Source organism: Balaenoptera physalus (genome assembly GCF_965194825.1).
Source record: "Balaenoptera physalus genome assembly, chromosome: 2".
NCBI classification, from domain to species: domain Eukaryota; kingdom Metazoa; phylum Chordata; class Mammalia; order Artiodactyla; family Balaenopteridae; genus Balaenoptera; species Balaenoptera physalus.
In genome coordinates this window covers 45554091-45567828 of record NC_138883.1, presented here as the reverse complement: position 1 = coordinate 45567828, position 13738 = coordinate 45554091, and the positions used below count along the sequence as shown (strand labels likewise).

The 13738-nt window shown below is 37.1% G+C and overlaps 1 protein-coding gene across 1 annotated transcript in view; it reads right to left on the bottom strand.

Annotated features, from left to right (window-relative positions):
* Positions 1 to 13738, bottom strand: part of TBPL2 (TATA-box binding protein like 2) — a 39892-nt gene that overhangs the window by 8738 nt on the left and 17416 nt on the right. Inside the window, exon 7 of the mRNA XM_082450523.1 lies at positions 3205 to 3299. Coding sequence (XP_082306649.1) covers positions 3205 to 3299 — 95 coding nt within the window. The remainder of the gene's footprint in view (positions 1 to 3204; positions 3300 to 13738) is intronic.

Below are 13738 nucleotides of genomic sequence, written 5' to 3'. Positions count from 1 at the left end.
AATCTCAATTGGTTTTAGATGGGGCAAGATGTTATAAAATTTTAAAGTTTATTTGGAAGAATAAATATTTGAGAGGAGCTAATAAAAGAGAAGTAAACTGGGGATATAAAGAGGGGAATAAAGAGGGGAAACTGGCCCTATCAGATATAGAGACCACTAGAATTAAAGCACATTTATAACCACAATATAGTATAAATATAATAGGATTATCATAGTGTATTTCTGGAGCAAAGGCAGGACTGGAGAACAGACCCATAAATAAAAATTAAGGTCAAAAGGAGTCATCACAAATTAATAATGAGGAGAACATGTAGTTTTAAGATGTCTAGCTAGCTGTTTGGGGGTGGGGTATAATCAATTTGGCTCTTGCCATATAAACTTGGTATTCATCCTGGTGCAGGAGACTAAAATGTGGAAAAAGTCAGACAAAATAAGGCAAAAATAGTAAACTTCAGTAGAATGGTATGGAAAAGAGTCTCAACCATTTACTGCAAGAATTTTAAAAACCTTTATGTAAAAATAAGTCACCTGGAAAAAGTCACAAATAATTACTTTTGATATTATGGTGAACTCATACAAATCCTTAGTGAAAATAAAAACAAAAATAAGGGCTTCCCTGGTGGCGCAGTGGTTGAGAGTCTGCCTGCTAATGCAGGGAACACGGGTTCGCGCCCTGGTCTGGGAGGATCCCACATGCCGCGGAGCGACTAGGCCCGTGAGCCACAACTACTGAGCCTGCGCGTCTGGAGCCTGTGCTCCGCAACAAGAGAGGCCACGACAGTGAGAGGCCCGCGCACCGCGATGAAGAGTGGCCCCTACTTGCCACAACTAGAGAAAGCCCTCGCACAGAAACGAAGACCCAACGTAGCAATCAATCAATCAATAAATAAATTAAAAAAAAAAAAAAAAAACAAAAATAAACAAATGGTACCTAATTAAACTTAAAAGCTTCTGCACATCAAAGGAAACCATAAACAAAACGAAAAGACAACCCACAGAATGGGAGAAAATATTGCAAACAAAGCGACAGACAAGGGATTAATCTCCAAAATATACAAACAGCTCATGCAGCTCTATGTCAAAAAAAAACAAACAACCCAATCAAAAAATGGGCAGAAGATCTAAACAGACATTTCTCCAAAGAAGACATACAGATGGCCAAAAGCACATAAAAAGATGCTCAACATCACTAATTATCAGAGAAATGCAAATCAAAACTACAATGAAGTATCACCTCACACCGGTCAGAATGGCCATCATCAAAGTCTACAAACAATAAATGCTGGAGAGGGTGTGGAGACAAGGGAGCCCTCATACACTGTTGGTGGGAATGTAAATTGGTACAACCACTATGGAGAACAGTATGGAGGTTCCTTAAACTAAAAATAGAACTACCATATGACCCAGCAATCCCACTCCTGGGCATATATCCAGAGAAAACCATAATTAAAAAAGATAATGTATCCCCCCAATGTTCACTGCAGCACTATTTACAATAGCCAAGACACGGAAGCAACCTAAATGTCCATCGACAGAGGAATGGATAAAGATGATGTAGTACACAAATACAATGGAATATTACGCGGCCATAAAAAAGAATGAAATAATGCCATTTGAAGCAACATGGATGGACCTAGAGATTATCATACTAAGTGAAGTAAGTCAGATAGAAAAGGATAAATATCATATAACACTCATATGTAGAATCTAATTTTACAAAAATGATACAAATGAACTTATTTACAAAACAGAAACAGACTTACAGATATCAAAAACAAACTTATGGTTACCAAAGGGGAAATGTGGGGGGTAGGGATAAATCAGGAGCTTGGGATGAACATATGCACATTACTATACATAAGATAGATAACCAACAAGGACCAAGGTATAGCACAAGGAACTCTACTCAATATTCTGTGATATCCTATATGAGAAAAGAATCTGAAAAAGAATGAATATATGTATATGTATAACTGAATCACTTTGCTGTACATCTGAAACTAACACAACATTGTAAATCAACTAGACTCCAATAAAATTTTTAAAAATTAAAAAATTAAAACAATGAAGACATTTAAAAAAACTCAGTAGACAAGAAAGGAGTAAGTTATATACACACTACTTACAAAAGATAAAATGCTATTTACAGGATATGTTGAAAAGTGATCAATTTCTAGTTCTGAGTACCAGTGAGGTTAAAGCAGTGAGATCACTTTCACTTATGTAGTTAAAGTTTTCTTTTGTACATTTTTGTTTTGAATGCTGATGAGGTTCGCAAAAGATACTTAAGAGACATTGCTGGTAGGAATGTAAATATGATACAAGAGAACTGTATTGTATTGATATAACCATTTTTAAAACAATTTAGTAATTTGTACTAAGAACCTTAAAAACGGTCCAATCCTTAAACAAAAGTTCCATTTCTGAGCATTTACACTAATAAAATGATCCCACACATAAAAACAGCCAAAGTTTTGTGTCATTTATAAGCAGCAAAGAAACAACATATAAACACCTGACAATGGGAGAATAAGTTTGATGCAACAAGATGTTAGAATGGAGGTCGGGAAACTTGGGTCTGCTGGCCAAACCTAGTCTGCTGCCTGATTTTTGTACAGCCTGTGAGCTAAGAGTGATTTTTATATTTTAAATGGTTGGGGGAAAAAAAAAAAAAGAAGAAGAGGAAGAAAATTACTTGATATATGTAAATTAAATGAATTACATTAAAATCACACCTCAGAGCCTTTTCCTTTATGTGATGTCTACGGCTACTTTCACAATAAAATGACAGGGTTCAGTTGTTGTGACAGAGACTCTACCGCCCACAAAACCTAAAACATTTTGTATTTAGCCCTTTGCAGAAAAAGATTTGTTTACCCTTCTGTTGGAACACTGTTCAGCGGTTAAAAGCCTTCATTAAGAGTTTGTAACAATGAGTTAAGCTACATATGTTATAATGTTAAAAGGCAGGATGTAAAGATGAATATACATATCAAAGTGACATAAAAACATGGAAAAAAGTTATACTGTTTGACTATTGGGACCAATGGATGAAGCCATCTTTCTTTCTACTTTTCATTTTTCTCCCAGGTATTCTAAAATACCAAGAATTGCTTTATAATAGTGAACAAAGCTATTTAAAAGGTAAAGCAAAGCACACACATAGCTATTGAATTTTATGAAAGTCAGAATCTTAGAACTTACCTGTCAACACAACTTTTCCAGATACAAAGATAAGCAACACAATTCGTGGTTTTACCATTCTGTAAATAAGGCCAGGGAACAGTTCAGGTTCATAACTGTTAAGATATAAAAGAAAAAAGTTAAAAATAGCACTATTCAACTACTTTCTCATAATATTCGAGACCCAGTACCCACAAGCAGTTTTCAAAAGCTGTTTTACCAAAAACCTTTTGACCATCTTGATAAAAGCAGTCTTGAGTGGCCTAGGTAATTTCTGTGGCAGTCAAGAATAGAATTCATTTTTGGTCATAATATTTTTCCAAGTGAAAGTCATTTCACTTGGAAATGAAATTAAAATTAGAAATTAAGCTATAGATCAAGGTAACTTAGGACATCAGATCTAATGTTTTAAGATCTTGTTAGTTAAATGTTCTCCATCTGTCAAAAAAAGTCTATCAATAAAAATACATAACACATTTTCCAAATTTTCCAAGTTCCACAATAATGAGCACATTTTGTATGTATTTATAAACTGCTAAAGTTAACATTTTTAGTGGATAGAACCTAAAAAAATTTCTAGACCACTGTAACTTGTCTTTGGACAGATGCTGTATAAAGAAAGAAAACTAAACCATCCCAAGTTTTAAAAATTCAGGATTTGTTCCTATACATAGTAACTCACTCATATTTACTACTAAATGTAAGCTGGTTTCTCTGAGGAACAAAGGATGATTGGGCTAAGAACTGCTTCCCCACACTCTACCACAGAGAAGAGGAGAGATTCCTAGAAAGGCCTGAGGAGCTTACAAAAAAGAAGTCAATAGTTAAGAAGAAGTTGATTAAATAAAACTATTCTCAAAACAATGGCTAATGGAGATATAAGAAAATGAAGAAAGCTGAGAAATGGAGCACTATATAAAATACACATGAATTTTTGCACTTAAAGGGTGAATCCAGGTCACATAGAAAAACTCCATTCCATTCTGCAATGAATAAGACCCATACCACAGCAGATGTGAAACTTCTTATTAGCACCAGCAAGATGTATCACAGTGGTGAGGCTACCTATCTGAAGTATGTGGAGGTCATTATGGGTGGACATGTCTTTCTGGGACATCACGCTATCTTACTGCAGAAAGCCTGTCAGGACTTCTACCCACGAACCACTTCTGGACACTGGGGACACAATGATAGTAGCTGGAGCCCTGGGAAACTTCTATGGGAACTACAGGGTTTGAGCCAAGAAAGTGAAGTCTGGGGCACAGAAGAAATATTTCCATCTAATCTTCCAGCCAAATCTTACGACACTAAAAGGGAAAAGAGAAAATAAAAGTCTTTGGTATGTAAATACCTGTAAACTTCCCTAGACTGGGAAAGGAAACAGACATCTAGGTTCAAGAAGCACAGAGACTTCCAAACAGGATCAACCCAAAGAGGACCACACCAAGACACACTGTAATTAAAATGGCAAGAACTGGGACTTCCCTGGTGGTCCAGTGGTTAAGAATCTGCCTTCCAGTACAGGGGATGTGGGTTTAATCCCTGGCCAGGGAACTAAGATTCCACATGCTCTGGGGCAACTAAGCCCACACACTGTAACTAGAGAGGCCTTGTGCCGCAACTACTGTGTCCATGTGCTGCAACTACTGAGCCCACGCACTCTGGAGCCCACATGCCACAACTAGAGAAAAGCCCACGCACCACAACAAAAGATTCCACGTGCCACAACGAAGATCCTGTGTGCTGCAACTAAGACCTGATGCAGCAAAATGAATACATAAATAAATATTTTTTAAAATGGCAAAAATTAAAGATAAAGAGAATATTAAAAGCAGCAAGGGAAAAGCAACAAGTTACACAGAAGGGAACTCCAATAAGGCTATCACAGCTGACTTTTCAGCAGAAACTCTGCAGGCCAGAAGGGAGTTGCACAATGTATTTAAAATGATTAAAGGGAAAAAGCTACAACCAAGAATACTCTACCCAGCAAGGCTGTCATTCAGATTTGATGGAGAGAGCAAAAGTTTTACAGACAAGCAAAAGCTAAGAGATCAGTACCACCAACCCAGCTTTACAAGAAATGTTAAAGGAACTGCTCTAAGTGAAAAAGAAAAGGCCACAACTAGAAATGTGAACATTACAAAAGGAAAAAGCCCCTGGTAAAGGCAAATATACAGTAAAGGTAGTAAACTAACCATGTACAAAGCTAGCAGGAAGGTTAAAAGACATAAGTAGTAAAATCATCTATATCCACAATAAGTAGTTAAGGAATTCACAAAAGAAAAAGATGTAAAATATGATGTCAAAACCAGTAATCATGGGGGGGAGGGGAGTAAAAATTCAGGGTTGTTAAAATCCATTTGAACTTAAGAGATCAACAACCTAAAATAATTATGTGTGTGTGTGTATTGCTATATATAAACTTCATGGTAACCACAAACCAAAAATCTATAATATCAATAGATACACACAAAAAAGAGAAAGGAATCCAAACATAACACTAAGGATAGTTATCAAATCACAGGAGAACAAAAGGAAGAAGGAACAGAAAAGACCTACAAAAACAACCCCAAAGCAATTAACAAAATGACAATAAGAACATACTTATCAATAATTACTTTATGGGACCTAATGAAACTTAAAAGCTTTTGCACAGCAAAGGAAACCATAAACAAGACAAAAAGACAACCCTCAGAATGGGAGAAAATATTTGCCAATGAAGCAACTGACAAAGGATTAATCTCCAAAATATACAAGCAGCTCATGCAGCTCAATATCAAAAAAACAAACAACCCAATCCCAAAATGGGCAGAAGACCTAAATAGACATTTCTCCAAAGAAGATATACAGATTGCCAACAAACACATGAAAGGATGCTCAACATCACTAATCATTAGAGAAATGCAAATCAAAACTACAATGAGGTATCACCTCACACCAGTCAGAATGGCCATAATCAAAAAATCTACAAACAATAAATGCTGGAGAGGGTATGGAGAAAAGGAAACCCTCTTGCACTGTTGGTGGGAATGTAAATTGATACAGCCACTATGGAGAACAGTATGGAGGTTCCTTAAAAAACTAAAAATAGAACTACCATACGACCCAGCAATCCCACTACTGGGCATATACCCTGAGAAAACCATAATTCAAAAAGAGTCATGCACCACAATGTTCACTGCAGCTCTATTTACAACAGCCTGGACATGGAAGCAACCTAAGTGTCCAGAAACAGATGAATAGATAAAGACGATGTGGCACATATATATAATGGAATATTACTCAGCCATAAAAAGAAACGAGATTGACTTATTTGTAGTGAGGTGGATGGACCTAGAGTCTGTCTTACAGAGTGAAGTAAGTCAGAAAGAGAAAAACAAATACCGTATGCTAACAAATATATATGGAATCTAAAAAAAAAAAAAAAGGTTCTGAAGAACCTAGGGGCAGGACAGGAATAAAGATGCAGATGTAGAGAATGGACTTGAGGACACGGGGAGGGGGAAAGGTAAGATGGGACAAAGTGAGAGAATGGCATGGACATATATACACTACCAAATGTAAAACCGATAGCTAGTGGGAAGCAGCCGCATAGCACAGGGAGATCAGCTCAGTGCTTTGTGACCACCTAGAGGGGTGGGATAGGGAGGGTGAAAGGGAGATGCAAGAGGGAGGAGCTATGGGGATATATGTATATGTATGGCTGATTCACTTTGTTTTAAAGCAGAAACTAACACACCATTGTAGAGCAATTATACTCCAATAAAGATGTTAAAAATAATAATAATAATAATACTTTAAATGTAAATGGACTAAATGCTCCAATCAAAAGACACAGAGTTGCTGGACTTCCCTGGTGGTGCAGTAGTTAAGAATCCACCTGCCAATGCAGGGGACACAGGTTCAAGCCCTGGTCTGGTAAGATCCCACATGCCACGGAGCAACTAAGCCTGTGTACCACAACTACTGAGCCTGTGCTCTACAGCCCATGAGCCACAACTACTGAGCCCACATGCCACAACTACTGAAGCCCACATGCCTAGAGCCCGTGCTCTGCAACAAGAGAAGCCACCGCAATGAGAAGCCTGCACACCACAACAAAGGGTAGCCCCCACTCGCCACAACTAGAGAAAGCCCGTGGGCAGCAACGAAGACCCAACACGGCCAAAAATAAAATAATAAATAAATAAATTTATTTTTAAAAAAAGACACGAGTTGCTAAATGGATACAAAAACAAGACTTGTATATATGTTGCCTACAAAAGACTCACTTCAGATCTAGAGACACATACAGACTGAAAGTGAAGGATGGAAAAAGATATTCTATACAAATGGAATCAGAAGAAAGCTAGAGTAGCAATTGTTATATCATACAAAATAGACTTTAACACAAAGACTCTTACAAGAGACAAAGAAGGGCATTACATAATGATCAAGGGATCAATCCAAGAAAAAGATATAACAACTGTAAATGTATATGCACCCAACATAGGATCACCTAAATACATAAAGCAAATACTAACAGACAAAAAGAGAGAAATCAACAGTAACACAATAACAGTAGGGGACTTCAACACCCCGCTTACATCAATAGGCAGATCATCAAGACAGAAAATCAACAAGGAAACACTGGCCTTAAATGACCCATTAGATCAAATGGACTTCATAGATATATATAGAACATTGTATCCAAAAGCAGGATAGGGCTTCCCCGGTGGCGCAGTGGTTGAGAATCCACCTGCCAATGCAGGGGACACGGGTTCGATCACTGGTCCGGGAAGATCTCACATGCTGCGAAGCAACTAAGCTCGTGTGCCACAACTACTGAGCCTGTGCTCTACAGCCCGTGAGCCACAACTACTGAGCCCGCGTGCCGCAACTACTGAAGCCCACGTGCCTAGAGCCCGTGCTCCACAATGAGAGAAGCCACTGCAATGAGAAGCCTGCGCACCGCAAAGAAGAGTAGCCCCCGCTCGCCGCCAACTAGAGAAAGCCCGCATGCAGCAACAAAGACCCAACACAGCTGAAAATAAATAAATAAAATTTAAAAAACAAAAAAACAAAAGCAGGATACACATTATTTTCAAGTGGACATGGAACATTCTCCAGGATAGATTACTGCTAGGCCACAAAACAAACCTTGGTAAATTTTTAAAAATTGAAATCATATCAAACATCTTTTCTGACCACAATGCTATCAGACCAGAAATTACAAGGAAAAAACTGCCAAAAACACAAACATGTGGAGGCTAAACAACAGGCTACTAATCAACCAATGGATCACTGAATCAAATGGATCAAAGAAGAAATTTTTAAAAAAATACCTAAAGATAAATAAAAACACAATGATCCAAAATCTATGGGATGCAGCAAAAGCAGTTCTAAGAGGGAAGTTTATAGCAATACAAGCCTACCTCAGGAAACAAGAAAAATCTCAAAACAACCTAACCTCACACCTAAAGGAACTAGAAAAAGAACAAACAAAACACAAAGTTAGAAAATTTCCTGGTGGTCCAGTGGTTAGGAATCCATGCTTTCACTGCCAAGGGCCCAGGTTCAATCCCTGGTCAGAGAACTGAGATCCCACAAGCCATGCAGCACAGCCAAAAAACAAAACAAAAAACAAAAATACCCCCAAAACAAAAAATACAAAAAAAAAACACCCCCAAAAACAAAAAAATCCCCAACAAACAAACAAAAAACCCAAAGTTAGTAGAAGAAAGGAAATCATAAAGATCAGAGCAGAAATAAATGAAATAGAGAGTAAAGAAACAGTAGAAAAGATCAATGAAACTAAGAGCTGGTTCTTTGAAAGGTTAAACAAAATTGATAAACCTTTAGTCAGACTCATCAAGAAAAAAAGAGAGGGTGCCCATATCAATAAAATCAGAAATGAAAAAGAAGTTACAACTGACACCATAGGAATACAAAGGATCATAAGAGATTACTATGAACAACTATATGCAAATAAAATGGACAACCTAGAAGAAATGGACAAATGGACAAATTCCTAGAAATGTACAGTCTCAAGACTGAATCTAGAAAACATGAACAGATGCATTACCAGTAATGAAATTGAATCAGTCATTAAAAAAACTCCCAAAAAACAAAAGTCCAGGACCAGATGGCTTCACAGGTGAATACTACCAAACATTTAGAGAAGAGTTAACACCTATCCTTTTCAAACTATTACAAAAAACTGCAGAGGAAGGAACACTTTCAAACTCATTCTACAAGAGCAGCAACACCCTGATGCTAAACCCAGACAAAGATATCATACACATACACACACACACACACACACACACTACAGAAAAATATCACTGATTAATATGGATGCAAAAATCTTCAACAAAACATTAGCAAACCAAACTCAACATACATTAACAGGATAATACACCATGATCAAGTGGGATTTATTCCAGAATGCAAGGATGGTTCATTGTCTGCTAATCAATTGTGATAACCACATTAAAGAATGAAAGAAAAAAAATGAAAGAATTAAAGAATAAAAATCATATGATTATCTCAATTATGCAGAAAAAGCTTTTGACAAAATTCAATATCCATTAATGATAGAAACTCTCCACAAAGTGGGTAGAGAGGGAACATACCTTAACATAATATGTTAACAATGTATGATAAGCTCACATCTAACATCACATTCAACGATGAAAAGCTGAAAGCATTTCCTCTAAGATCAGGATCAAGACAAGACAAGGATGCCCCTTCTCGCCACTTTTATTCAACATAGTATTAGAAGTTCTAGCCACAGTAATCAGATAAGAAAAATAAATAAAAGGAATCCAAATTGGAAAGGAAGAAGTAAAACTGTCACTGTTTGCAGATGACATGATACTATACATAGAAAATCGTCAAGCCACCACCAAAAACTACTGGAGCTCATCAATGAATTCAGTAAAGTTTCAGGATGCAAAATTAACATACAGAAATTTGTTGCATTTCTATACACTAACAATGAACTATTAGAAAGAGAAATTAAGAAAACAATCCCATTTACCATTGCATCAAAAAGAATAAAATATTGGGACTTCCCTGGCTGTCCAGTGGTTAAGGCTCCATGCTTCTAATGCAGGGGGCATGGGTTCGATCTCTGGTTGGGGAACTAAGATCCCACATGCCATGTGGTGTGGGAAAAAAAAAAAAAAAGAATAAAATACCTAAGAATAAATCTAATAAAGGAGGTAAAAGGCCTGTAGTTGGAAAACTATAAGAAACTGATGAAAGAAATTGAAGATGACACAAACAGATGGAATGATACCTTGTGTTCTTGGATTGGAAGAATTAGTATTGTTAAAATGACCATACCACTGAAAGAAATCTACAGATTCAATGCAATCTCTATCAAAATACCGATGGCATTATTTCACAGAACTAGAACAAATAATTATAAAATTTATATGGAAACACACAAGACCCCGAATAGCCAAAGCAATCTTGAGAAAGAAGAACAGAGCTGGAGTTATCACACTGTCTTCAGACTATACTGCAAAGCTACAGTCCTCAAAACAGTATGGTAGGGCTTCCCTGGTGACGCAGTGGTTGAGAATCTGCCTGCCAATGCAGGGGACATGGGTTCGAGCCCTGGTCTGGGAAGATCCCATATGCCACAGAGCAACTAGGCCCGCGAGCCACAACTACTGAGCCTGCGCATCTGGAGCCTGTGCTCTGCAACAAGAGAGGCCACGATAGTGAGAGGCCAGAGCACCGCGATGAAGAGTGGCCCCCGCTTGCCGCAACTGGAGAAAGCCCTCGCACAGAAACGAAGACCCAACACAGCCAAAAAAATAATAAATAAATAAATTTTTTAAAAAACCAGTATGGTACTGGCACAAAAACAGAAATATAGATTAATGGAACAGGATAGAAAGCCCAGAAATAAACCCATGCACTTATGGTCAGTTAATCTACAACAAAGGAGGCAAGAATATACAATGGGGAAAAGACTGTCTCTTCAACAAGTTGTGCTGGGAAAACAGAAAGCTACATGTAAAGAATGAAATTAGAACGTTCTCTAACACTATATACAAAAATAAACTCAAAGTGGATTAAAGATCTAAATGTAAGACTGGAAACTGTAAAACTCCAGAAGAAAACATAAGCGGAACACTCTGAGATAAATTATAGCAATATTTACTTTGGATCTGTCTCCTAAGACGAAGGAAACAAAAGCAGAAATAAACGGGACCTAATTAAACTTAAAAGTTTTTGCACAGCAAAGGTAACCATTGAGAAAACAAAAAGACAACCTACTGAATGGGAGAAAATATTTGCAAATGATATGACTGATAAGGGGTTAATGTCCAAAATATATAAACAGCTCATACAACTCAATATCAAAAAACAAACAACCCAGTTAAAAAATGTACAGAAGACCTGAATAGAAATTTTTCCAAAGAAGACATGCAGATGGCCAACCAGCACATGAAAAGATGCTCAACATCACTAATCATCAGAGAAATGCAAATTGAAACTACAATGAGATTATCACCTCACACTTACCAAAATGGCTATCATCCAAAAGTCTATAAATAACAAATGTTGGTGAGGTTGTGGTGAAAAGGGGACCCTTGTACACTGTTGGTGGGAATGGAAATTGGTGCAGCCACTGTGGAAAACAATATGAAAGTTCCTCAAAAAAACTAAAAATAGAACTACCATATAATTCGGCAATTCCACTCCTGGATATACATCCAAAGAAGATGAAAACATTAATTCAAAAAGATATATGCACCCCAAAGTTCACAGCAGCATTATTTACAATAGCCAAGATATGAAAGCAACCTAAGTGTCCCTCAACAGATGAATGGATAAAGAAGATGTGATATATGTACACAGCAGAATACTACTCAGCCATAAAAAAGAATGAAATTTTGCCATTTGCAACAACATGGATGGACTTGGAGGGTATTATGCTAAGTGAAATAAGTCCGAGAAAGACATATACTGTATGATAACACATATGTGGAATCTAAAAAATACAACAAACTAGTGAATATAACAAAAAAGAAACAGAATCACAGATACAAAGAACAAACTATTGGTTACCAGTGGGGAGAGAGAAGGGGTGAGCGGCAAGATAGAGGCAGGGGATTAAGAGGTACAAACTACTATGTATAAAAGAAATAAGCTACAGGGATATATTACACAGTACAGGGAATATAGCCAAAATTTTATAGGAACATTAAATGTATAATCTATAAAAATTTTGAATCACTATGTTGTACACCTGAAACATATAATATTGTAAATCAACTATACCTCAATAAAAAATAAATAACATACATACATCAAGAAAAAGTCTTTGGTATGTAAATCATGGTGAACTGCTTTTGGCTTTCAGAACCATGGTTTTAAGGTACCAGCATGATGAACTCTCAATCAGAGATTTACTTCATTTTATTTACTCTCTATCTCATTTCAAAAGAAGGTTGAGGCAGAAAAAAAAAAGAGGTTTTGGTTAGAGATGCAGAACATTTCATGAAGATCAAGAACAACAAACAGCTGCCAATCTCTTGGGCCAACCCAACTGTTCAAGTCTCAGTTTAAATGTCATTTCCCTTAAGAAGTCTTCCTTGACCTTAACACCCCCCCATTACATTAATTATCCTGATTGATGGTGCCAAAACACACCAAGGGGTGTTCACTTTCATAGTTACACCTTCATAGTTACATTTCATTATTGTCTTTGGTTTCTGTTTTCCCTTTTAGACTGTGGTTCCATAAGGGCAAGTGACCATGGCTGTACTGACTGTCACTGTCACCATAGCATCTGCTACACAGATTTTACTCATTTAAGAAATATTTAAGATATCTTTCATTTAAAAATTGAATGGAAGGGAGAAAAATGCTCAAGGAAAACAAAATAATTATGGCATAGAAAGATTGATGGAGAAGGTGCCCAGAAACAAGGGAGACATTCGTATTATCGGATGCTGATATAGATATTTGTAGAATCAGGGGAATTAAATGAACTTGAGGTTTTAACATAAGGCAAACTTGACCTGATCATTGTAAGTGATACATTGCCATGGTTCCCCACAGGGCTACAGGCAATTAAAGAAAGTCCTCATTTTAAAGACACAAACCTGCTGAGAAAGAGATGTTTTAATGCCCCAATGTCACAAATACACACATTGGAGTTGTAATCCATAACCTAAGGATGGAGAGCATTTGGGGGAGGCAAGAATGAGACTAGAAAGAGGTATCTGTAAGAGTACAAAGCAAGCTTCCTGACCAAATTTTTTTAAAAGATGGATGAGATCATAAAACTGGCTTAGGAGGAAGAAAAAACAGTGATGGACCCACCCCAAGTGACTAAAAGCAGTGCATCTGATGAATTCTCATCTTGCCCTACTGACAATTTCATCTTTCAGAGGTAGAAGTAGTGACAAGGGGCACTCCCACTCCAGATTTAAATCTGACCTACAAAGAAGACAATCTTGGTGAAAAAGAAATGAAATCCGAGAGGAATTCCACACATCGTTTTAGAGCCCTAAATGTCCAGAAAGGGGAATGCTAAGTCTAATATAGA